Below are 27,905 nucleotides of genomic sequence, written 5' to 3' on the forward strand. Positions count from 1 at the left end.
GAAGATCTTCAGTCTGAAGAAAACAATTTCATTACATTTGTCTTACCATTACCATTTAAAAATCATGTATTTATAGACATTCCATCTACAGTGTAATTAAGCACAACTAAATTTATCAAAAAGAACAATAACTTTACTATACATTAGTAAGTTGGTAAACATATACTTCACACCCAAAATTCCACCCCCATAGAAATCTATTAGGATATTACAAACAAAATCTACAATGTTCTTTGGACAAATATTTATAGCCACATTCATTTTGTATTTTAAAGTCTATTTGTAGTTACAGTATTTCATTTATTTTTGTGTATGAAGTTTCCAAACTTCTGTATAAATCCTCGAAACTTGTTTTCATTTGGCTGATATGAGTGGTAAACACCAGTGTTGTAATTAAGCATTGGGCTGGACCTGCCATAACTATTGCCCATAGCTGATGATTTCTTTTCCGGGTTTTGTGTACTGGTATTTGGCATGTTGCTTGTTGGCTGAATAGAGCTTTCAATACTACAAAATGGCTCAAAACGACTGTAAACACGCCGGTCAATTGAATGAGTTCTTATAAGCTCATCATTGGGCTTTGGTCTTGGAGGAGAAGCTGGTTTTCTTTCAGGAACAACAACTGCTTTAACCTCCTTCGAATCTTGGTACTGGATCTGCTCAGTGTTGAATCTCGGGGCAGAGGCATCTCCTGCCCTTTCCAAGGACTTGCTCTCAACTGCACCTGAAGAAGGTATAGTTTTTTTACTTTCATCAGATGAAGAATGTATCACCTGAGATGAACAAGCTGCTACATCTTCCTTACCATTGTGGTTGCTGCCTGGAGAGCTGGATGAAGAGGAATGTTTTCTTCTAGGAGATGAATCAATTTTGGGTTCTGATTTTTTTTGTTTTTGATTCTCTTCAGCCTCAGAAACTAAAGTGTCAGAACTACTACACATTCTATAAAAGACAGGTGCTTTATTTTTGGATAGATTTTCTTTCTTTTCTGGGGTAAGGCTAAGTAATGATCTTAACTTCAGAGATCCCTTTTTCAAAAAACTTGGGGAACCCTTCACTTCTTTCTTGGAAGTGAGTTCTTTGTTGGGTTCTTCTTTATTCACATCAAGCAAAGCAGCAATGGAAATTGACTTGATAGCAGTGCCACTCGGAAGGTCTCTCTTGGTAACCTCTTCCTCATCCTCTTCCATGGCATGGGTCACATTATGAATGCTTCTAGAACTTTTTAACAAATCTTCTTTAGGTTTTTCTGGTTGTCTAATTGGATTCCTGGTAAGTGTACTATACACATAATGCTTACTATTTCCATGACTTAAATTGGCTTTTGAGTGGTCAGTGAATGGGAAACTTCGCCTTTTAAGCAGATTCTCATTCTGTTGATTCTTTAGGTTTTCTGTCTGTTTATTTACAGGCAAGGTTGTATATAAATAGTTGTTTGAGTCCGTAGGGCCATTTGTAGTTGGGATTAAAACTGCCAGGTGGCTTTCGGGAACCTGTAGGGTGTGCGTTTTTGGTGCCTCCGACTGCAACGGGAGCTTGGGGGTTGATTCCTGTGAGGGTTTGTTTGTCAGATGCTGTGCGCCTGTTGGGGTGTCTGGGATCTTCTTAGGCGTGTCACTTCCCTGGGACCCAATGACTGTTGAATTTGAGGAATCAGTTGTACAACTGTTAACTTCCTGTTGCTCAGGTAAAGTGGGTTTAAACACAAAAGAAGAACGAAGCCGAGAGTGAGTATAAACGGTATTGGCTTTCAAATTCTCAGGACCGTCGTAGCCCTCAAACCGGTCACCTAGAACTGATCCATTGGAATCACGGGAAGCTTCTGAATGATCATTTAAGTAGGATTCAATTCTCCAGTTACGCAAGAATGACTTGGTGGTATGTTCAAGGGTTGGCATGTGTTGTTGCAAAAAGCGAATATGATTATCTGTCCCGTTAAAAGACCTCCGCACATTGGAATTCCTTTCTGGAAGGTTTGTTGTCTTCCTCTGGGCAAGTCGGTCAGCAAAACTCTGGGCAGGTGTGTTCTGGTGGCCTGCATAGCCTCCCTGTGACGAGGATGCCACACTGAGACTATCTGAAGGCTTTTTCCAATTACAGGGAGCATTAACATTTCGATTCAGAGCCCTGTTAAGCATCAGGTATGGTGTTGTTTCTGGCTGTTCCCCAGCATAACTATGCCTCTTCCAATTTTCACTTATCTGACTGTGTTGATGCTGACGGATTGGACAATTAAAGTTGGGAACAAAATGAGGTTTGTATGCATGATTTCTTATGTTATATCTGTCACGTTCATTGAGAGCATATATCCCTCTGTTTTTGAAGTAGCTAGAATCTAGTTTATGAATTTTGTCTTGTCTACCAAAAAGGTTTCTTTGGCTGGAAATGGAAGCTAAGGAAGACACTGAACGCTGGTAAGTGCCATTCTCCCAGAGTGCTTTGCTGTGCTTCACGCTTGCTGACTCTTCCCATGCAAATGAGCTGGGGACACAGGACCTGGCATAGAGAGTCCTGAATTCTTCATCAAAGGACTCAACAAGTTGTCCTGTGATTATCTGAACCATGCTGAGGTGTGCTTTTTCAAATGACCACATGTAGCTGGGAAAAAAAAAATCAAAATAGGCAAATTTTAATTGCGCTTACAATATTTAGCTCTATTAAGAAAAGTGTCATTTAATGTTGACAAAAGAGTATTTTTGTTTATTTTCCTTAACTACCATAATCTAGAACATCTTCAGTCATTACATGCTTGCAGTACATGTCTCCCCACTCCTATATTCATATGTTAAATAATAAAGCAACACAAGTTCTGGCTTTCAATCCATCCATAATTTCAAGAAGTACAAAGAAAAGCCTGGTGTGCATTTTTCATCTATGCCTATTAAGATTTTATGGAGTAAAATATGACACATATTCCATATACAGCATCCTGGCAGGGTGCAGGCAAGCTGGTATTGGAGGAAAAGTTGAGAGACCTGGCCTCTGCCAAGCTGTCTATTCCACAGGAACTTGGACCTCAGTGTCCTCCCGGCCAGAATGAGGATAAGGACAGCATAATCACTACAATTCCTTATGGTCCTAGCATGTAATGATGAAAGATCATCTGTGCCAATGCATGTACTTCATCTCTGTGGCTTAAGAGTAAGTGTAATTTAGGTGCCAGTGTTTGGAAACAGACAGGATTTGTGGCAGCAGCTTCAGCCACTAAGGGCATCCTTCACTTCACTCAGTATATACAGTAAATTCAGTCCTTACAAACCATGCCAATCAGAATGCCAATTAAGACCTTTCCATGTAGAATACAATTGCTAGGGGATTGAAGTTTGTAATTAATTTATAGTACTTTGTGCAACTTCAAATCTCTCTCCTGGAGTTTAGAGGCAACAGTTATCTTGAAGTTTCATATATAATTTTAAAACTTATTTTAGAAAATCTTGATAATGTAACATACAGAGTAACTGAGCTGAAAAGGCCATTGCTAATATGCTATGTCTCAAAAAATGTACATGATACAATGGGGGTTTATACAAAAGAAAAAGGAGATGGAGCCATTGTCCACAATAAAGGAGCTTACTGTTTATACAGGGAAGATAATAACAGAGGCAGATGGAAATATTAAAAGAATGTGCAGAACAATAATCTAAAATACATAAAATATCATAAACAGTGGTGTATAACTTAAAAATCTTCTTATTCTGATATGCTTAACTTTATCAGTATGCTTACTGAATGCATAGTATGAGAAGAATATTTTTATGTACAGATGTATGGACCACCAGGATGACTTACAAGAAATAGTAGAAAAGTGAATCATTCGAGGAATTTTCAATCCAACTGAAGGTATGAATATAAAATTTGTTAAAAACAGCAAGTAAAGGAATAAATATTCAGCTATCAAATAGAAGAAAATCCCCAGAGACAGTAAGAGTTTAGCAGTACTTTGACAGAGACTAGAAGCCTAGAAGGTCAAACTTGAAAAGTGTGGGAAAAAAATTTGTGTCAAAGAAGAAATGCATGGAAAAAGGAAGGAAGCAATAGTGGCTATGTTGAACACAGAAAACAAATTATATTTAGCTGAAATAAGAAGCTATATAAGAGACCGATGAACTAGTGGGGGAAATCTTGAAAGCAAAGCAGGGAGATCACAAGATTTAAAAAGAAAGTACAAAATTCTCTCTAAGTCAAATCTGTGGACAATATTAAGTATCTTCCAGGTTTTCCTATGACAATTTCAAATGAGGGTATCCAATTCAAAATCTGATTTACACACATTGATAAAAAAGTATATGTGTTTTATCTCCTCATTGTTAGTATCATGATGCAGCAAAACACCTGCTGTGTTTTCCTGATAAAACTGTCCTTGTGACTGTGAGCTGTCACACAGTGTGTGACATGGTGAGTACAGATGCCAGACCTCTCTAGAAATCCTGGGCATTTAGCATTTCAAGAAGTTTTATGGCTAAGAAATTTGAATTAAAGAAGAAGGCATTCTGAATTTGCCTACAAGGAAAACAACAGCAATACAAGAACAGCAGAGATGAAGGCTGCTTTTACCCAAAAGGGAGAGTACATTTTTAACCAGTTTCTACAAAGACTGGTTCATAACAGTTCCACCAGATCCTCTTATATTTGGTAACAATAAGAAAACTCCATAATTATTAGTCAGAAAAAACCAAAATGACAAGGGGTGAAAATCATTAATTTTTTAAAAAGAAGAATATTTAAAATTAACATGAAATAAAAAAGAGAGTAGGGCTGTTAGATAATTGTTTTTATGAATTTTAATAATCTGTGGTCCTATGTATTCCATATTCACTTACACAAACAACATCTTAAATTTTGCCTCTGGCTTATGATATAGATAAGAAGATAAAGAGTTTCTGTTGTTGTTTGCTTGTTTGTTTTTTCCAACACCAATTTTAAAGTAGCTCAGTTACAGTCATCTCAACAGATATCACCTGTTAATACCTAGTAAGACAAAATTGATGTGAATTTATTGTTGAAGATAATCTTCAAAGTCAAGTTAAATAATAAAAATAGAAAGTGCTCATTATGATGAGATTAATAAACACCATTCTATAAGTCAAGTGAACTCCATTTTAATTAAAATTTCAATTAAAACCCCTCTAAAAACAAGTGGGTCTGACTAAATAGAAACACAAATAATGAGTCTTTAAAAGAATTCATTAATTTCAAGCACTAGTTGTAATTTCTGCTCTTAACACATTTTAAAATTCTAAAGAGGATTTTCAATATAGGGTCCCTGAGCTCAAAGAGAAATTTAACAAATATTAACAGTTAAAACAGGCCTAAAATAGCAGTTGACATTAGGGGCTTTGGATGAATTAACTCATTTAATTCTCACGACACACGGTAGGTTCTATTATTATCCTCCTTTTAGGGAGGAGGAAACTAAAGGGCAATGAAGTTAAGTAACTTGTCCAGGGCCACCCCATACAATGTGTTGCCTCCTTCTTGTGGACTATTTAAGTCCTTAAGAGAAGAGGCAAAATTTGCCCTCACATTGTCCTGTTGACATCCACAGCTCTCCTGGCTTCATCCTGTAGTCTTTAGTATTCAGTGACCTAGGAGACCACGTGTTTGATTTTTTTTTTGTGGTCTGTTATCAAGATAAATTATATTGATTGATTTCTTTTTTACATCTTTACTGGAGTATAATAGCTTTACAATGGTGTGTTAGTTTCTGCTTTATAACAAAGTGAATCAGTTATATATATATATATACATACATACATATGTTCCCATATCTCTTCCCTCTTGTGTTTCCCTCCCTCCCACCCTCCCTATCCCACCCCTCTAGGTGGTCACAGAGCACCAAGTTGATCTCCCTGTGCTATGTGGCTGCTTCCCACTAGCTATCTATTTTACGTTTGGTAGTGTATATATGTCCATGCCATTCTCTCACTTTGTCACAGCTTACCCTTTCCCCTCCCCATATTCTCAAGTCCATTCTCTAGTAGGTCTGTGATTTTATTCCTGTCTTAACCCTAGGTTCTTCATCACATATTTTTTTTTCTTAGATTCCATATATATATGTGTGTTAGCATACGGTATTTGTCTTTCTCTTTCTGACTTACTTCACTCTGTATGACACACTCTAGATCCATGGACCTCACTACAAATAACTCAATTTCGTATCACTTTATGGCTGAGTAATAATTCCATTGTATATATGTACCACATCTTCTTTATCCATTCATCCAATGGGGTGTTTCCACCTCCTGGCTATTGTAAATAGAGCTGCAATGAATATTTTGGTACATGACTCTTTTTGAATTATGGTTTTCTCAGGGTATATGCCCCGTAGTGGGATTGCTGGGTCATATGGTAGTTCTATTTGTAGTTTTTAAAGGAACCTCCATACTGTTCTCCGTAGTGGCTGTACCAATTCACATTCCCACCAGCAGTGTAAGAGTGTTCCCTTTTCTCCACACCCTCTCCAGCATTTATTGTTTCTAGATTTTTTGATAATGGCCATTCTGACTGGTGTGAGATGATATCTCATTGTAGTTTTGATTTGCATTTCTCTAATGATTACTGATGTTGAGCATTCTTTCATGTGTTTGTTGGCAGTCTGTATATCTTCTTTGAAGAAATGTCTATTTAGGTCTTCTGCCCATTTTTGGATTGGGTTGTTTGTTTTTTTGTTATTGAGCTGTATGAGCTGCTTGTAAATTTAGGAGATTCATCCTTTGTCAGTTGTTTCATTTGCAAATATTTTCTCCCATTCTGAGGGTTGTCTTTTGGTCTTGTTTATGGTTTCCTTTGCTGTGCAAAAGCTTTGAAGTTTCATTAGGTCCCATTTGTTTACTTTTGTTTTTATTTCCATTTCTCTAGGAGGAGGTGGGTCAAAAAGGATATTGCTGTGATTTATGTCATAGAGTGTTTTGCCTATGTTTTCCTCTAAGAGTTTGATACTTTCTGGCCTTACATTTAGGTATTTAATCCATTTCGAGCTTATTTTTGTGTATGGTGTTAGGGAGTGTTCTAAGCTCATATTTTTATGTGTACCTGTCCAGTTTTCCCAGCACCACTTATTAAAGAGGCTGTATTTTGTCCACTGCACATTCCTGCCTCCTTTATCAAAGATAAGGTGACCATATGTGTGTGGGTTTATATCTAGGTTTTCTAAACTGTTCCATTGATCTATCTTTCTGTTTTTGTGTCATTACCATACTGTCTTGATTACTGTAGCTTTGTAGTGTAGTCTGAAGTCCAGTAGCCTGATTCCTCCAGCTCCGTTTTTCATTTTCAAGACTGCTTTGGCTATTCGGGGTCTTTTGTGTTTCCATACAAATTGTGAAATTTTTTGTTCTAGTTCTGTGAAAAATGTCAGTGGTAGTTTGTTAGGGATTGCATTGAATCTGTAGATTGCTTTGGGTAGTAGACTCATTTTCACAATATTGATTCTTCCAATTCTAGAACATAGTATATCTCTCCATCTATTTGTATCATCTTTAATTTCTTTCACCAGTGACTTATAATTCTCTGCATACAGTTCTTTTGTCTCCTTAGGTAGGTTTATTCCTAGATGTTTTATTCTTTTTGTTGCAATGGTAAATGGGAGTGTTTTCTTGGTTTCACTTTCAGATTTTTCAACATTAGTGCATAGGAATGTCAGAGATTTCTGTGTATTGATTTTGTATCCTGCTACTTTACCAAATTCATTAATTAGCTCTAGTAGTTTTCTGGTAGCACTTGTAGGATTCTCTATGTATAGTATCTTGTCATCTGCAAACAGTGACAGCTTTACTTCTTCTTTTCCCAATTGGATTCCATTTATTTCCTTTTCTTCTCTGATTGCTGTGGCTAAAACTTCCAAAATTATGTTTAATAAGAGTGGTGAGAGTGGGCAACCTTTTGTTGTTCCTGATCTTAGTGGAAATGCTTTCAATTTTTCACCACTGAGGACGATGTTGGCTGTGGGTTTGTCATATATGGCCTTTATTATGTTGAGGAAAGTTCCTTTCTGCAGGGTTTTTATCATAAATTGGTATTGAATTTTGTCAAAAGCTTTCTCTGCATCTACTGGGATGACCATGTGGTTTTTCTCCTTCAATTTTTTAATATGGTGTATCACAATGATGGATTTTCATATACTGAAGAATCCTTGCATTCCTGGAATAAACCCCACTTGATCATGGTGTACGATCCTCTTAATGTGCTGTTGGATTCTGTTTGCTAGTGTTTTGTTGAGGATATTTGCATCTATATTCATCTGTGATATTGGCCTGTAGTTTTCTTTCATTGTGACAACCTTGTCTGGTTTTAGTATCGGGGTGATGGTGGCCGCCTAGAATGAGTTTGGGAGTGTTCCTCCCTCTGCTATATTTTGGAAGAGTTTGAGAAGGATAGGCTCTTCCCTAAATGTTTGATAGAATTCACCTGTGAAGCCATCTGGTCCTGGGCTTTTGTTTGTTGGAAGACTTTTAATCACAGTTTCAGTTTCAGTGCTTGTGATTGGTGTGTTCATATTTTCTATTCCTTCCTGAATCAGTCTTGGCACGTTGTGCATTTCTAAGAATTTGTCCATTTCTTCCAGGTTGTCCATTTTATTGACAAAGAGTTGCTTGTAGTAACCTCTCATGATCTTTTGTATTTTTGCAGTGTCAGTTGTTACTTCATTTTCATTTCTAATTCTTTTGATTTGAGTTTTCTCCCTTTTTTTCTTGATGAGTCTAGCTAATGGGTTATCCATTATTTTTTATCTTCTCAAAGAACTAGTTTTTATTTTTATTGATCTTTGCTATTTTTTCCTTCATTTCTTTTTCATTTATTCCTGATCTGATCTTTATGATTTCTTTCCTTCTGCTAACTTTGGGGATTTTTTCTCTTCTTCTTTCTCTAATTGCTTTAGCTGCAAGGTTAGGTTGTTTATTCGAGATGTTTTCTGTTTCTTAAGGTAGGATTGTATTGCTATAAACTTCCCTCTTAGAAGTGCTTTTGCTGCATCCCATATGTTTGGGTCATTGTGTTTCCATTGTCATTTGTTTCTAGGTATTTTTTCATTTCCTATTTGATTTCTCAGTGATCACTTCGTTATTAAGTAGTGTATTGTTTAGCCTTCATGTGTTTGTATTTTTTACAGATCTTTTCGTGTAATTGATATGTAGTCTCATAGCATTGTGGTCAGAAAAGATACTTGATACAATTTCAGCTTTCTTAAATTCACCAAGGCTTGATTTGTGACCCAAGATATGATCTATCCTGGAGAATGTTCCATGAGCACTTGAGAAGAATGTGTATTCTGTTGTTTTTGGAAGGAATGTCCTATAAGTACCACTTAAGTCCATCTTGTTTAATGTATCATTTAAAGCTTGTGTTTTCTTATTTATTTTCATTTTGGATGATCTGTCCATTGGTGAAAGTGGGGTGTTAAAATCCCCTACTATTAATGTGTTACTGTTGATTTCCCCTTTTATGGCTGTTAGTATTTGCCTTATGTATTGAGGTGCTCCTATGTTGGGTGCACAAATATGTACATTTGTTATATCTTCTTCTTGGATCAATCCCTTGATCATTATGTAGTGCCTTCTTTGTCTCTTCTAATAGTCTTTATTTTAAAGTCTATTTTGTCTGATATGAGAATTGCTACTCCAGCTTTCTTTTGATTTCCATGTGCATGGAATATCTTTTTCCATTCCCTTACTTTCAGTTTTTATGTGTCTTTAGGTCTGAAGTGGGTCTCTTGTAGACAGCATATATATGGGTCTTGTTTTTGTATCCATTCAGCCAGTCTGTGTCTTTTGGAGGGAGCATTTAATCCATTTACATTTAAGGTAATTATTGATATATATGTTCCTATCCCATTTTCTTAATTGTTTTGGGTTTGTTATTGTAGGTCTTTTCCTTCTGTTGTGTTTCCTGCCTAGAGAAGATCCTTTAGCATTTGGTGTAAAGCTGGTTTTGTGGTGCTGAACTCTCTCAGCTGTTGCTTGTCTGTAATGATTTTAATTTCTCCACGAAATCTGAATGAGATCCTTGCTGGGTAGCATAATCTTGGTTGTAGATTTTTCTCCTTCATCACTGTATATATGTCCTGCCAGTCCCTTCTGGCTTGCAGAGTTTCTGCTGCATGGTCAGCTGTTAACCTTATGGGGATTCCTTTGTGTGTTTTTTGTTGTTTTTTCCTTGCGCTTTTAATATGTTTTCTTTGTATTTAATTTTTGATAGTTTGATTAATATGTGTCTTGACGTGTTTCTCCTTGGATTTATCATGTATGGGACTCTCTGTGTTTCCTGGACTTGATTAACTATTTCCTTTCCCATATTAAGGATGTTTTCAACTATAATCTCTTCAAATATTTTCACAGTCCATTTCTTTTCTTTCTTTTTTTTTTTTTGGCAGTACGCGGGCCTCTCACTGTATTGGCCCCTCCAATTGTGAAGCATGGGCTCCAGAATCACAGACCCAATGACCATGGCTCACAGGCCCATCTGCTCAGCAGCATGTGTGATCCTCCCAGACTGGGCCACAAACCCGCATCCCATGCATCGGCAGGCGGACTCTCAACCACTGCGCCACCAGGGAAGCCCAAAGAGATTTATTTATTTACTTTTTTGCGGTACATGGGCCTCTCACTGCCGTGGCCTCTCCCGTTGCAGAGTACAGGCTCTGGACATGGAGGCTCGGCGACCATGGCTCACGGACCCAGCCTCTCCATGGCATATGGGATCTTCCCGGACCGGGGCATGAACCCGTGTCCCCTGCATCAGCAGGCAGACTCTCAACCACTGTGCCACCAGGGAAGCCCTAGGGTATTTTTAACTTCATTTATTGTGTTGTTCATCATTGCTTGTTTCATCTTTAGTTCTTCTAGATCCTTTTTAAATGTTTTTTGCATTTTCTCTATTCTATTTCCAAGATTTTTGATCATCTTTACTATCATTATTCTGAATTCTTTTTCAGGTAGACTGTCTATTTCCTCTTCATTTGTTAGGTCTGGTAGGTTTTTATCTTGCTCCTTCATCTGCTGTGTGTTTTTCTGTCTTCTCATTTGGCTTATCTTACTGTGTTTGGGGTCTCCTTCTTGCAGGCTGCATGTTCGTAGATCCTGTTGTTTTTGTTGTCTGTCCCCAGTGGCTAAAGTTGGTTCAGTGGGTTGTGTAGGCTTCCTGGTGGAGGGTGCCTGTGTTCTGGTGGATGAGGCTGGATCTTGTCTTTCTGGTGGGCAGGTCCACGTCTGGTGGTGTGTTTTGGGGTGTCTGTGGACTTATTATGATTTTAGGCAGCCTCTCTGCTAATGGGTAGGGTTGTGTTCCTGTCTTGCTAGTTGTTTGGCATAGGGTGTCCAGCACTGTAGCTTGCTGGTTGTTGAGTGATGCTGGGTGTTGGTGTTGAGATGGAGATCTCTGGGACATTTTTACCATTTGGTATTACATGGATCTGGGAGGTCTCTTGTGTACCAGTGTCCTGAAGTTGGTTCTACCAGCTAAGAGGCACAGCACTGACTCCTGGCTGCAGCACCAAGAGCCGTTCATCCACACGGCTCAGAAAGAAAGGGAGAAAAAGTAGAAAGAAAGAAAGAAATAGGATAAAATAAAAATAAAATAAAGTAAGATGAAATAAAATAATAAAAATAAAAAGTAATTATTAAGAAAATTTTTTTAAGTTAAAAAAAAAAATGGATGGATAGAACCCTAGGACAAATGGTGAAAGCAAAGCTATACAGACAAAATCTCACACAGAAGCATACACATACACACTCACAAAAATAGGAAAAGGGGAAAAAATCATAAATCTTGCTCTCAAAGTCCACCTCCTCAATTTGGGATGATTCCTTGTCTATTCAGGTATTCCACTGATGCAGGGTATAGCAAGTTGATTGTGGAGATTTAATCCACTGCTCCTGAGGCAGCTGGGAGATATTTCATTTTCTCTCCTTTGTTCGCACAGCTCCCGGGGTTCAGCTTTGCATTTGGACCCGCCTCTGCATGTAGGTCACTGGAGGGTGTCTGTTCTCTCAGACAGGACGAGGTTAAAGGAGCCACTGATTCGGGGGCTAAAGCTTACTGAGGCTTGTGGGAGGGAGGGGTATGGTATGTGGGGCGAGTCTGTGGTGGCAGAGGCCGGCTTGACGTTGCATCAGCCTGACGGGTACTGTGTATTCTCCCGGGGAAGTTGTCCCTGGATCCCGAGACCCTGGCAGTGGCGGGTTGCAAGGCTCCCTGGGAGGGAGGTGTGGATAGTGACTTGTGCTCGCACAGAGGCTTTTTGGTGGTGGCAGCAGCAGCCTTAGTGTCTCGCGCCCATCTCTGCCTCTGGATCTCCTTTAAGCAGCACTCTTAATCCCCTCTCCTCACACACCAGGACACAAAGAGGGAAGAAAAAGTCCCTGTCCTCTTCGGCAGGTCCAGACATTTCCCTGGACTCCCTACCGGCTAGCCTTGGTGCACTAACCCCTGCAGGCTGTGTTCATGCCGCCAACCCCAGTCTTCTCCCTGTGATCTGACTGAAGCCTGAGCCTCAGCTCCCAGCCCCACCCAACACGGCGGGTGAACAGACAAGCCTCTTGGGCTGGTGAGTGCCAGTTGGCACCGATCCTCTGTGCGGGAATGTCTCCACTTTGCCCTCCGCACCCCTGTTGCTGTGCTCTCCTCCATGGCTCCGAAGCTTCCCCCTTCCGCCACCCACAGTCTCCGCCCATGAAGGGGCTTCCTAGTGTGTGGAAACCCTTCCTCCTTCACAGCTCCCTCCCACTGGTGCAGGTCCCATCCCTATTCTTTTGTCTCTGTTTATTATTTTTTCTTTTGCCCTACCCAGGTACGTGGGGAGTTTCTTGCCTTTTGGGAGGTCTGAGGTCTTCTGCCAGCGTTCAGTAGGTGTTCTATAGGAGTTGTTCCACGTGTAGATGTATTTCTGATGTATCTGTGGGGAGGAAGGTGATCTCCGTGTCTTATTCTTCCACCATCTTCCCCCTCTCTAGTTCACGTGTTTTTGGTGTTTTTATCTGCCTATTGATATAGCCTTACTGTGTATCCCATTCAGGACCAATGTCTGGAATTTATAAGGGAGTTTGAAGGCAGCACTTTTACTCTGGACCAGCTGGACCTAGACTGGGTTACCAGACCTGAACTGTCTTTTGGCCCTTAACTGTGATGTTTTGGTGTTTTGATGTTTCTAGAACTTCCATTTCATTATTTATAAATTGTAGATAAAAATAACTGCTTTGCAGAAAAGTTGTAAGTACTGGGAATGAAACATAAGAGCCAAGCTAGAACAGAAGTAGATATATTCCATCAGTGGTACCCTAGACAAATTCCAGAGAGTAGATCTGGGGCTGAAAAACCTTGCCTAGTGTCTACCTTTCATTTTAATGCCAGACTGTTCAATGATTTTTCAGTAGTCCTATGATGACAACATGATAATCATCAGAGTCTCAATAATACTAAAATAAGAGCAATCCATTAGGCAGGTTCTTCAAGGTGATACACAGCTTCTATTTTTATGAACAATTATTATGCTTCATACTGTTTTCATAAGGAACAAAAACACTTTTAGCATTATAGAGCTTTATGAAACCTGAGATATAAGTCAACTCTCTCATTTTGGGGAGGAAGAACTTGAAGCCCAAGGAAGTTACGTGACTTGCACAATGACCTCACAGCCAGAACTGAAATTCAAGTTTCCAAGCTTTTCATGCAAGGGTTCTTCTTTTATTTTTAATAAATAACCAAACAGATTACATTAAAACTTGAAACTCATAAATTCTATAAATGATTGATAATACTGGAGGTAAACACAATGATCTTACCTGTAGGAACCATACATAACTTTCTGGCAGTCAATTAACAAAAATTTCTGTTCCATTTTTCCATGAAATTTTGCTCCTGTTTTGGAAAGATAATCTTGGCCTTTTACTGTCCGCACTCGGATATTCTAGAATTGCATGTAAATATAAAGTAAAAATTATGGCTAGAAAGGGGATATTTTGAAAAGTAAAATATGTCATCGTAAAACCTTAGTAACCATAAAAGTACATATGAAATAATTTTTTAAAACATATAACAACAACAACAAAAATAGTGAAAAGCACATTTTAAAACACCATCCAAAAAAGAAGTACTCAAGGAAAATGGTCACTTAAAATAATGTATTTTATCATAATTTACATCAGTTACACAGGATGGTTCTATAAGTCACTTAGGGTCTTACTGCAAGAGCCCCTTTCAGGTTATAGTAGCATGATAACAAAATAACTAAGATTAAAATCCGCCTGTCTTTTAATAAGTCAAACATCACTGAAAACACTATGCTAAACGATTGTGACAAGCAATATCCACTGAATGAAAGATTATCACTCAAGCCAGTCGTTTCAAGGTTGTAAATTAATTATGACTGGCAGCAAAGTTAACACAGAAGCTTAAGTGCCCCACCATCAAGAAAAGCATCCTATAAAACCATCACGAAGATGGTGAAGTCACAGTCTGAAGAGTACAAGGGACCCTTTTTGTGGTCACCACCTTAAATATATGGTGTACATTTAGAGTAATATAATTTAACCTGCCTTACATTCAATGAATGAGATAAAGATAAAATAGTTGAAGAAAACAAAACAAAGCATGAAATATTTACTCTGAGACGTTGAACTTGACAGCCCTGTTTCTCAGTCATACTTAGGAAATGATTAAAGTTTGACTCATCAAGCAGAATGTACACAGATATCCCTCGAGTTGATGCCTCCACTATTTCTTTGAAAATGTCCACGTCTGTAAATATATCCATCACTAAAGCAATGACCTGTTAAAGATAAGAATATGAAACAATTTTAGATACCCAATAGAGAAAGAACTAGAAATTGCTTGCTTTCAGGAAAAATTGGACAAAATAGAAAATAGTTCAATGCATAATATATATATATATATATATATATATATATATATATATATATATATTTATTTATATATATATATATAAACGTATACACAAATATTTGTGCAGTTTTCTAAAATAGAAGATAGAAAAGTATATTGAAAATAAACAAACTATATACATATTTGTAACACTAAGTAATTTCATACTAGCTTTAAGTCAAAGGGAATCTTCATTTCAGTAGAATGTTGAGTGAAGGGCAGATCCAAATCACGGCAATCAAGGTTGCCTGTTGGGTGAATGGAGGGGACAGGTAGATAGAGGGTAGAAATTGGTGCTACAGTTTTCATGGGAAATATTTCCAGGGAAAAGCAAGATTTCTGTAACTAGTTAAGAATAAAAGTCTTGGAGAACTAGGACAGAGAAAAAAAATCTAGAAATAGAAATATAGCTAAGAAAGAACCAAAGATAAGAAACAGGATAAGAAGACTTGAAGACCAGAAAATTAAATGCATATGCTTAAAATTAGCTTAGCAGACAGAACAAGTAAAAGAAAACAAAATGGGCCTCCCTGGTGGCGCAGTGGTTGAGAGTCCGCCTGCCGATGCAGGGGATACGAGTTCGTGCCCCGGTCTGGGAGGATCCCATATGCCGCGGAGCGGCTGGGCCCGTGAGCCATGGCCTCTGGGCCTGCGCGTCCGGAGCCTGTGCTCCGCAACGGGAGAGGCCACAACAGTGAGAGGCCCGCATACCGCAAAAAGAAAAAAAAAAAAAAACAAAAAAAAAAAAAAAAAAAAAAAGAAAACAAAATGGATAAAAAGATATGATTAAAAAGGTAAATGCAGAGAGAAATATCCTAAGGAACAGGCCCCTAAAATGGAGACAGTCCAAGTTAACTGTTGGAAACAGAACCATTATTGCCTTTGAGAAGCAGCGGGAGTGAAATGATGCTGAAAGAAAGGGAAATCATTCGACTGACTGTATGCCAGATGAGAAGGACAGAAGCCCTGCCCTTTGTGAAGCTTACAAAGTGGGGGAAGAAACCACAAGCAATACAGAGAAGAGATAAATTATGTGATAAGCTATAAGATGATGTTTACTGGGAAAAAATTAGAGCAGGATAAGGGGGATTCACAGTTCTCTGGAAATTAAGAAGTAGGGGTTTGGGGCTTTCAGGGTAAGCCTCTCTGAGAAAATGTCCTTTGAGGCAGTCCTCAAGATGGATATCCCGAGGAAGCATGTCCCAGGCATGGGGACCCAGCAATGCAAAGTCCTATATCAGGTTCAAGTAACTGAAAGGGCAGAAATAAAACAAGAAAGGGAGAAACTAATCACAATGCCTTGAAGGCATTATAAATCCTTCAGTGGTTTTTCCTGAATAAGAGTGTAAGCTGTTGAGGGTTATTACTGAAGTAATAATATGGTCTCATTTATGTTAGAAAAAGATTGTTCAGGCTACTGTGATAAGAACAGACTTTAAGGCTGGAAGGCAGGGTGGAAACAGGGAGGCCAGTTAGAACTATTGAAGCAATTCCAGTGGGAGGTGATGGTGGCCAGGACCAGACGGTACTGGTATCAGCCACTATCAGTGATGAGGAGAAATCGTCAGCACTGGCTATTTTGAGCCAAAAGGACTTCTAGATGGACGGAATATGGGATGTGGGAGAAAGAGGGGGAAAAAGAGGATGACTCTAAGATTTTTCAGCTCACCAACCTGAAGGACAGAGTTGTCATCAGCTGAGATAGGGGAGGGTACAGCTACACTAAATTTTGGTAAAAGACTGAAAAGGCAAGTTAAGTTTGAGGGACTTCAATATTCAAGTGTTATAGGGAGGTCTAGGCCAGAGCTGTCAACTGGGTGTTGTAGTGTAGAGATGACAATTAAATCCAAGTCATCCAGGGAGATTGGATGAATAGTTAGGATATCTAGTACAAGAGGGGCTAGCAAAGGAAGACTAAAAGAAGGGGTATCCTGAGAGGCAAGTTAAGACAGAGTATCAAGAAGAAGGGTGTCCTCAAGAGTGTCATACCCTACTGCAAGGCCAAGTGACATGAGGATTAAGCATTCATCAGATTTAGTAATATACAGGTAATTGATGGCATCACAGTGTAGTTTTAGTGGAGTGGTGAGAGCAAAAGCTTTCTTGGGAGGTGTTTAATAGGGTTTGAGAGGACAAAGTATATTAAAAGAACCTAGGAGTGCTATATAGAATGCTAACTTTAAATGACAGTTATAAACACACTTATTTACCCTCTTTGTGTAAACATTCCCTGCAACATTTATGTGTATTGTTTTTATCAATCTTTGTGGTTTTCCAAACGGGTGTACAGTCAGTATAATTATTAGAAAGCAGACTTCTTTTTAATTAAACATATTTCATTACAATAATTAGTCTGTGTACTCATTAAGTAGAATTATCTATCATTTTCTTCTAAACACTGGATTTGTTTCACAGCCCTAAACTCTCTCAGGGATCCTCCCACACCAAGTACCTATTAACCTCAGATACTGAAAGTTATCTGCAGGTATAGGTAACTCTTTTTGAGTAATCTGGCTACGGTGAGAAGCAGAAAAATAGAGCAGTAGCTGTGGGTAAAGCTGGGTCAAGAGAAGTTGTATTTTTTGTTTTGTTTTAAGGTGAGAGAAATAACAGCAGGTCTGTGTGCTAATGAAATGCTCTAGTAAAGAGTGAAAATCAGTGATGCAAGAGATGGTGGGAGGTGGGATGGGGAAACAAGGGATTTCTGGAGGAAGGCTTTTGAGCAGGCAATAAAAGACAGGATCTAGTGCAAAAAATTAATTAGAGCACAGGGAATAAAGATCTGCAAAAGATCATTGTACTATCAAGCCAGAAGGCCAGGTACAAGGTGCAGGTGCTGGTGGAAGTACAGATGTGGTGGAGGGGCTATGGATGTTCTCCTCTGAATAACGCCACTTTCTCAGTGAAATGGGAGGCAAGGTCTTCAACTGAGAAGACCTTGGATTATGGAAGATACATTAGCAGTATGAGGAAAGGGGGTTAAGTAGTCAGCTAGGAGGGTAGAAGAGGGAACGGACTACAGAATAGAGTGTGACTGCAGGGTGGCATTAAGGACCCACCAAGTCATAAATTTAAAATCAGACCAGTCAATGTGGTTGAGAGCTATTCTCTCTCACCAAGGAACAAAAATTGTCAAGAAATGAGAAGGAAAGAAATGCCCTGGGAATAGACACATGGCAACGACAGCTAGGATAATATACTGGATACATTGCAAGTATGTTATAACATGAAGAAGGTCATGGATAATATATGATTTAATCCAATAAGATGTTAGAACAAAATACTGGGCCATGTTCAAATTATACAAGATGATGACATTGTTTAAACTACCAGTGAAATACACTTCAGTCAGATTTTCTTCAGGAAGAACAATTTCAATCACTCTAATGGCCTCATGTGATCCTTTCCTTATTTATAAATGGTATGAGGTGGCAGGAGCAGGGAGAAGCTAGTTAGAACAGCCTCACCTGTGTCTTGTGCACATTCTCTATAAAATAGAACATGTGAAAAACCTTCAATCACATCCACAATTATTAATGAATGCATTTATATACAATAATGAGTGATGTCATGGTGTATGGACATTGAGATAAAGAAATGAAAATGTCCATTTTATAAACTTATTTTACAAAATAACTAAAAAAAACACCATATGTCTGGAGCAGTCTAGCACTAATTTTTTTTTAACTAGAAAGGAATTTTTTAAAATAAAGAAACATTATTATACTACATGGTATTCTTTGTAAAAAATTAATCAGTACATCTAAAGAATTTATTTTTAATTTGTCTGATAGTCTCCTGTAACAAATTACTTGAGACTTTGGAAATGAACAAAAACTCATGACCAGATAAATAAAGGGTTTTGTTCCTAAAAAGTAATTGAAGTCACTCAGCCAATGGAAGATTCTAGCACATAAAAGGTAGAACAAATGACAGTCCCTCTTGCATGACAGATAACACAATGCATCAGGATCTGGGAGACCAGATTACACATCTTTGACAAGTTTATGTGATATCAATGGAGTCAGGTACCTTATCAGGATTTCTGGTTCCCAGCACCCAGTAGATATCTTGAAAACTTATATAAAGTCTACAGAAAATTTCAGCTGTGCCAAGAAAGGCAAAATAAAATGTAGCCTTTTTTTTTAAATTTAATGGTGGGTTACATTCATGGAAAGGAATGATAATTAGAAATGAGGTATGTCAAACCTGATCTGAAGGCGTTACACTCCCAGCTAGTTAACTAAATCACACTGTGCTATAGAAATAACCACAATGACTATATATAATGAAATAAAAATGATATACCTGATTAGTACAAGGCTTTTCAAAATGTACATTAATTGATTTCATAAGTCAATACAGAAATCAGTTACATTAAATGGTATTCATTAAACTACCATGTTATATAATTTTAAACTTCTTCTCTTGTTTCTTCATTAATTACTGTTTTATTCTTGTTTGATAAATTGAAAAAGTAAACAAACAAATGCATTCATCAGCAACATGAGACTTAGAAAACTTTCAGGAAGATATTCTGAGTGACTTTTAAGATTTGAGTGAAACTTTTCATCTTTTAGTAGTTTCAAAGAAACTGATTCAAGGATATGAGTTTCCACTTATTTTTCTCACAGTAGTAAATTTTCCTGAAGTGACCTGGTCACACTGAACTAAAATAATATTAAAATTGAATATTAAAATAATATAAACAGTGAAAATAAAGTTATGATAACTTCATATTCATGATACAATTTAAGCTCATTTAGGAAAGTAAATAATGAGTTGTTATGTAATTCAGAGAAAGGGGAGAAAAAGCTCTAAATGTACATGGTTGTTAGGGTGGCTTCCCAGTAGAATGAAATATACTACCAGGGCTTCATGAATAAGCCTTAAATAATGAATAAAGATTATTTTTAGCCATCCAAGCTGGAAGACTAGCATTATAGAAATAGAAGCAAAAATTAGAATGATGGTAACAGTAATATTTTAATAAACGTTTATTGAATTAACCTAAAGTTAAACACAAAGATTATCACACTTATGAATACGGAACAAATTTACTTAGGATTTATCTGCATAACTGCTATGAAGGATCTTGAAAATCTGACACATGTTTAGATTTGATCTTGCAAGCAATATAAATCCTGAAGAGGAAAATATGTGCACAAAATAGTATTGGTAAAATGTATCTGATAGCAAAATTCATATTGAAAATATCTAAATTCTAATGACTCATATTGACTAAAGAGGATCATGAAGCCCTCTTTTTATGGTAATGTTATAAGTGCAGTGAAATATTTTTTAAAATGTGAGGTAGAAACCAATGACAAGAAAAATGAAAAGTATGATAGATTTGATAGAAAATGTTCATCACAATATTGACACTGAATTACTTGCATTTCCTTAGAAATATGGCTCACCATCTTCAGAATTTTAATTTTGAAACCCATACTGTTTTTTCCACTATAATCCATTAAGATAGAACACTATTAGCAATATGCTTTTATATGACCTAGATACTGAAAGAAATGTAAGTACACCTTGGGTTAATGATCTATAGTCACAGAACTGTCAGTATTACCCTCAAAATTGAAAAAGTGAATATTATACCTTTTATGCTTCAAAATACTATGCACCATTTGAAAGAATTTGGACTTCCTTGGTAATTGCCTACATATATACAGGAAGATTTACCTTTTTCCAACAGAAGGAACGCTAATAAGGAGTTCAAATTAAAAAAAATCAACAAAGCTTTTTAATAACCACATCTATAATAAAATTCAACACAACTAGAAAACCTTAAGAACTGAGTAATAGAAATCAAGGGAAATGATCACTTAAGAAATATATATCTCTGAGTCTGTAATGCCTGTTAAAAACAATGTGCTAAATAGATTTCAGAAAAAAGAGAGCCCGATATTAAGAATAAGTGCTTTTGTTCCTTATCCTTCTGCAGCTTAAATAAAAGTGTCCATTTTCATATATAGTATACTGTATGCACTATAATATTGTTTAGTAAGTTTAAGCTTTACATAATGAATGCCATCACTTTTGTACATATATAAGCATCTATACTAGTAGCTAAATTGATATTAATTGGTTTGGTCTGCCATAAATTGTGTAACTTTTGGAAAGTCAGTGAAATGATTCTGAGTCTCACTGACCTCTATTATATATTAAATAAATCACAGACGATCGTGTGTACCAAATTCTAAAATTCTTTGTTTCAGTAACTATTCATTCACTCCCAATTACCCAACAATTGGAATAAAACATGCATTGTACTTAGCTTGTAAAAATCTCACCAACCACTACCTGGTGAAAGTGAAAAACAAACAAGCAAAAATCCAACAAATACAAAATTTAGTATTGTACTAAAATTCAATAGAGGATGTAAGGGGGAATGTTTGGGCTGTGTTATGGCTACACCATAAATCTGTAGAAGTAGTACATACGTTTGACAACTCAGAAGCGTTGCATAATTATTAATATTTCCCTCACTTTCTGCATTGTGCTACATGATTGAAAGTACTTATACACCAGTATTATGGACTGAATGTTTGCATCTTCCAAAAATGCATATTTTGAAATCCTGAACAGGCTTAAAAAAAAAAAACAGCAAGAAGAGCCATAGTCTTTTTAGTGATTTCACAGTTCAGCCCTCTTACAAGTTCTCATTTCCCCAGCACTTCCAAAAAGTGACTTCTCCTGAAACTTGGCCTTACAAGGGTTCTGAGCATGGGCCCCCAAGCCAAGGTGTCAGAATCTAGATCTTGGCAAACTGACCAAAGTAACTTGGTTTCCTGAGACTCTTAGGAGATCTCCCATAACATGTAGCATAACTATCCATTGGCTTGGAATAACTATTATCTTATCTAAATTTTTCCAATATAAAGGGATGTCTGTCAGGAAGAAAGGAGTGAAGGGCACTGCAGGTGGAAAGACAAAGAGGGAAGAAAGGAATAAGAATCTATTACTAGTTGTGTTGGGAAAATTGTAGAGTAGCACTTAAAGGGGAGGAAATGTTTGGGTAACAGGAGCTGAAGTATTAGGAATACTCACCAGGAATAGGATTAGAACCCATTTTGCTGGGGCATAGAAATATGCTGAGGAGGAGTTAGCCATAAGGCTAGAAAGATTAGAAAGGTCAATTTGGCCAAGATTGTAGAGGGCAGCCCTTGCACGCCAGGCTAGCTACAGATTCCATAAGGCACAATGGGGAAGCATGTAAAGCTTTTCGCCAAAGAATTATGTGATTGGAAAAATACTTAAGAAGATTAACATGTTAGTATATATGGGATGAGTGAGAAACTGGAACATCTACCAGTAAGTAGAGGAGTTAGGAGGTTTCAATCCTTATGCAGCATAAATGTGTAAGATCCCAATGTGAATGAAGGCAGCAGGAATAGAAAGAAGGGATGGAGGTAAAGCTGCAAAGGATGACTTGACAAGACTCAGTGGCTGAGTGCTTGAGAAAGACAACAGAGAGAGGCTAGTCAGGGCTCATCAGGTATTAGAGACCTAAATTACATGGAGAATTATTGTACCATTATAAGAAAATTTAAAATTTGAAAGGAGTATTTGTATATAAGGAAATTCAAAACAACGTGATAAACACCATGCTAAAATGTTGTAGTCTTTGTTTTTTCCTATCTACCTATTTATCTATTCATCCATCCTTTCATCTATGCTTTTTTTTTAATTAGCCATTGAAACTTAAGTGTTTTTAGGCATACAGTAAAAGTTGGGTGGACATCAAAGGAATAAAATAGGAAAGAGGTAATACAGTTGATGGCATACAATCTCGGTGGAGTCAGAATGGGATGGCATGAGCAGAGGAGGAAGAGTTTGCCTTAGAATTAGGTTCTACGGATGTGCTAAGACTACAGGGAAGAAGAGAATGAGTACTAACTGCAAGAAACGTTTTGATGGTGTATAGGGTATTGTGAGAGGAGGAAAGGGAAACAGATTAGGTGACTGTCACTGGGTGCCCTCAGCATACACTTCATGATTGGGGGTAAAGACTTCCTCTGGGGCTGTGGTCAGTGAAGGCTTAGACTGTGGGCTTGCATGGGAATGAATAAGGTCCAGAACAGTTGCTCTGAGGAATACAGTACAGAGTTAACAGGAAATTCAAAGTTATGCAGTATAACAGTGAGAGGCCAAATGAACTTTTTTTTTAATGTAAACTTGAAATTGACTTTTTAGCAAGTTTTTGAGAAATTTTCCATCAACATTCAACAAATGTCAAAAGACATTTAGGTAACAGAGAAATTTCAATACTGACTAGGTATTTAATAATAATGCGTGTTTAAGGTTTGATAATTTATTCTCTTTAAAAAGCCCTTATTTTTTAGAGAATTATATTGAAGTAATTACAGATGAAATGCAATAATCAGTTACATGTTATTTTCTTCAACTTAATTCAGCAACAGTGGGGGACACGGAGGAAACAAAATTGAACACAAGTTGATAATTAATGAAACAGGGTGGTGGGTACATGAGGAATCATTATATTCTCTCTTCTTTTATATACGTTTGAAAGTTTCCAAAGCTAGATGATAGGTAATCAAGAAACTATCTAAACGTTCACTCCATCCATCGTATGCCTTTTTCTCACTCTTTTCTATTTTTATCTTTTTAGCTAAGATATCATCCTTGCTAAATTTCCCCTTTATTTTTGTACTCCTTCTTCCTAAGTCACTCTTCAGTGTTTCCTTTACTTTCACAAATATCTGTCCCTACATATCTCTCTGATTCTGTCATTTTTCTAGCGAGGTGAACTAAGAGAAGAACATAAACTTTTTGAGCCTCAAATTTCTCATCTATAAAATCAAGTGAATAACTCCTATTCTGTAGGATTGTTGGGAAAATTGAGATGTTGTATATCAAGTCTGTAATAAGTGGCCCATGGTATAGGATGTTACATAGTATAAGAACATGACAAAGGATCACTGAATAGTTGTTACTATTAATAAAAATGTGGGTGATAACAGAGTTTGAATAATAGACATTTTGTTATATTTGAAGAAAATTTTATAGTCCCTAATTTAAAGAGATTAGTAAAGTATTTCACATGTTTCAAGCCATTATTTTCTTAATTTATAGCATTGGCCTTAACCAAATATTCCCCAATAATTAAAACAACAATTACAACAAAACAGAACAAAACTTTCTATTCATGTTTTAAGAGGCTGCATTATTTACTTGAGCAATAACTGTGTTACTTTAATGTCAACAATTAATTAACCTGACAAAAAAATCAAACGTACCACATGGCAAAAATACCACAGGTCCTACTTATTCAATAGTAATTTCCATCTGGATAAGAAACTTGAATATCAAGGTATCAAGGAGTTACACAAAAGTTATGAAATATTGCAGTAGCATTTTTGCATTTAGTATGTCTTTCCTATGTCTTTATAGTCAAGTTATATGCACCTAATCCTCTGTTTATTTAACTCTACTACTCTCTTTTCTCTCTTGGATATTTTTTTTTCACCACTAGCTTCTGAGAATTGTGTATTATTTTTCACTTTTGATGCCTGAAAGTTGAAAGGACACATACCTTTGGTGGTAGGGAAGAGTCATTCTAAAAGCTAAGAGACAGGGGAAATAATTTAATATTCAGGGGCTCATCAAGCTAAATTGAAAAACGTTAACCGCATTACCTAGAATATTCCCTGAATAATCCCTCTCCCAGGTTTCTTAAGTATTTTGAACACCTAATGATACTCATTCTCCTCAGATAAACAATATACAGGCACAAAACAGCAAATGTTTTTCAACTGGGCTACAGAAACAAGATGCAGGTTTCCTATTTTACTAGCAACTATGTTATTTTCAAGTCTTCATTAATATGATTAAAATCTCTTTGTGAGAATCTTCCCTTTCTCTGCTGAGAAAATTCTAAAGTATAATTTATTTATTTTCCTTACATAAGTTCAGAAGAAGGAACTTGTCAGAATTCTAGGTTGAAAGTCTGTTTCACTTTATTACATATTTTATATCTGAAATTTGAGGTTTTATCAAAAGGAAACTGTCTTTATCAAAAGCTGAAATAGTCACATTTATTCCAAACATTTTTATTAACTTAAACCAAATTGTTTTATCTGTAAAATTAAGGAAGGTACATGTCCTTACATATCACCCTTGATTAATATTCTACATAAATATGTTATTGAAAAATAAAATATGTTTCATATAACTATATCCTCAAGCAGCTGGTAAAGCTATAGATTTTGGCAAAATGGAAATTAATGATTAAAGAAGAGGAATAGAATGAGATGAGGACAAAAGAGGAGAAAAACTATACAAAAATTCTCTTGGAGTAATACATTAAATTTGGTTCTTATACCAAATTTGGAAAATGACATTTGAAAAGTCATTTAAACTCTAAGTATTTCCAAAGGCCAAATAATTTCATCTTTTACATATAAGGACACAAATAATATTAAAAATGTACTTCCATTCTAACAAAATTCAAGTTGGAGTTTCAATCTGGGCCAGTGAAATATTTTTGAAACAACTTAAATATGTCTGTAATTTGGGTTTCTTGAGACTTAATTTTTGAAAATAGATCAAATGGCAAAAGAAAAGTACACTGGATAAGCATTAAAACATTCAGATAAAGAAAAAATATATCCAAATCTTTAAAATATGAAGCAGTTCAGTAAGAAATCTAAACTTAAGCTTTTATTATTGAGCTGATCAAAGGCAACAGAAAGCCTGCGGATTGATAAGGAGACCAAAGGAATCTGTCCTCTGAGAAGAGTGTAGAAAAGGGGTATGCAGAACGCTCTCGTGAATTTAATGATCTGATAGGAGGGAACACTGTCAATGACCTATTTAGTTTCAAATTAAATTAAATTAAATTAAAGAAATTAAAGTTTCATGAACATCTAGAAAAGATTTCCAACCACACTTTCTCAGATAGGCTAATTATTCAGTTAAAAGATCATCTCACAGTTTTTTTAGACATAATGCTAGATTACTCTTTTATCCTTTGAAATCAAACTTCCTAAGTAAAATTTAGGAGCATTTCTTTCAATTCTAGTATCTGGATCAGAAAGTAAACTAACAAGTGGTTAGCAACATTCTTATGACATGAAAAAAATGTGTAAAATATTTCTCATAATTAGACACACACACATGGGGAGGGGAGAGGGAGACAGAGAGAGAGAGTGATTGATTATCTGTCTCGTTCTCTCTACCTCCAGGGGAAAAATTACAAAAAAAAACAGACTAAGAAAGGGAAAATTGCAACAATTTCACAATTATGCCAGGGACAATGGCATTTTCTTTTCTTCTTGGTATATACATAATTTTTACAAAACTGACATTATTTATGTAATGTGTATGCCATATATTTGTCATTCTAGAATATTCTCCTATTAACAAACAGTCATAACATCACATGTTCAGAAAAGACAGTTCTCCAAAGCAGTGTGAAGAATGTAGTCTGAACACAGAAGGACCGACTAGGAATCTGCTGCAAAGGTCCAGAACCTGATTGGCAAAGTAGGTTATATCATCCAGAGGTCTGCCAAGAAAATATATTTCCCTAAGAGTTTTCAGTGTTGAGAAATTAATGAAAATATTTACAGAAGTGTGGGTACGGTTAACGGAACTGACTATAGAGACAAACAGGGAGAGAGCAAGAGAAAAACAAACAGCAAATAAACTTCTCTCCTGCTGGTGTTCACTCTCCTGCTGGCACCTCCCACTGAGCATTCTTTCCTGATCAGGGAGGAGGTGGCAAGGACACCCAGGTGATGCAGTCTATGGCATCAGCATTTGAAAAGCAAAGAGGGGCAGAGAAAGGTGGAAAACAGATCTGAGGTGGGTGGGGATAGAGGATAATGTACTCAGGGATGTAGAATGGAGGCCAGGTTTCAGAGATATTTAAGAAGTAGGCGGCAAAAATACAATGTGACCGGCAGCTGGATGGTGGGGTCATGAGTAGAATATACTTCCGGATAACTTCCAGATTTCTGGATTGAATGACTGACTGGTTGGTGTCGTCAATGATAGACACAGGCAGTTGGGAGGTTGGAAAGGAGGAGGCTGGCTTTGGGTCTATTGAGTGTCAGTCATCTCTGACACATGGAAACCCTTACAGGCTGTGGGTTGTCAGGGTCTGGGATTCAGGAGAAAGCTTCTGGCTTCCAATGTTACAAATTTCCAGCCATCATTCAGACTATTTAAAAATATGTAATTTATAGAATCAAATGTAAATTCCTTACAATGGCATGCAAGGTCTATCACAATCTGAATGCCTTTTCTTCTTCGTTTCATGCTTCACTGCATCTTCCATGCATCCCACTCTGATGGCCACGTGCTTTCACGTCATGCTTGTGCAGTTCCTTTTGTCTAAACTCCCATGTTCTCCTTCTTTATGAAAATCCAATTCATCTCTCAAGGCCTAGCTCACCTGCAGACCTCTTTCACAAAGCCTCTGCTAATTCCCTGAGCCTAAATAAACGGCATCCCAACTTATGCTCCATCTATGGTGTTTAATACATTTAGCATAGCATTTATTTCATCAGCCTTGTGGCTCACTTATTACTTTCAAGGGAGTAATAAACTAGTGGAGGGTGGGGAAAATACACCTTAGTCATTTTGTATCCCCATCAACTTAACAATACAACTCAATAAAATTTATTAAATTATTCATGTTTTCTCTAAAGCATCAAATATAGCTATTTTCAAATAGTAAACAAGCAAATTTTTAAATGAATATTTACAGTTCTAATTTGAATTCCTAAAGATTCCTATCATTTTCTAAATAAAGCACTGTCTCAGAAATCTTTCATGGTACTTTTCATTTACAATTTACCAAGTCTGGGAAGGAGGTGGGTTGGAACACATGGACTGATGTTATTACTGTGTTTGCTGGTCTTCTGTTACTGGGCAATATTTTATGTATGTACACCTGTATGAAATAGCAAGACGACTCATGAGGATCATCTGTCTGGTATTCAAATGAACTATGTCCTGAAATCTATCCTAAATGGCACAGATAATAAAGG

General features: G+C 36.9%; 1 protein-coding gene across 1 annotated transcript in view; it reads right to left on the reverse strand.

Annotated features, from left to right (window-relative positions):
* Positions 1–296: 296 nt before the first annotated feature.
* The window catches only part of FAM83B (family with sequence similarity 83 member B), a gene marked incomplete at its 3' end in the record, with an annotated part of 70,182 nt that continues 42,573 nt past the window's right edge, over positions 297–27,905 (reverse strand). The window contains exons 2-4 of the mRNA XM_081247032.1: positions 14,597–14,761; positions 13,776–13,900; positions 297–2,598 (exon numbers count right to left, since the gene is read on the reverse strand). Of these exons, the coding sequence (XP_081103158.1) occupies positions 297–2,598; positions 13,776–13,900; positions 14,597–14,761 (2,592 nt within the window). The remainder of the gene's footprint in view (positions 2,599–13,775; positions 13,901–14,596; positions 14,762–27,905) is intronic.

This window comes from Mesoplodon bidens (assembly GCF_964165515.1).
Source record: "Mesoplodon bidens genome assembly, chromosome: 10".
NCBI classification, from domain to species: Eukaryota; Metazoa; Chordata; class Mammalia; order Artiodactyla; family Ziphiidae; genus Mesoplodon; species Mesoplodon bidens.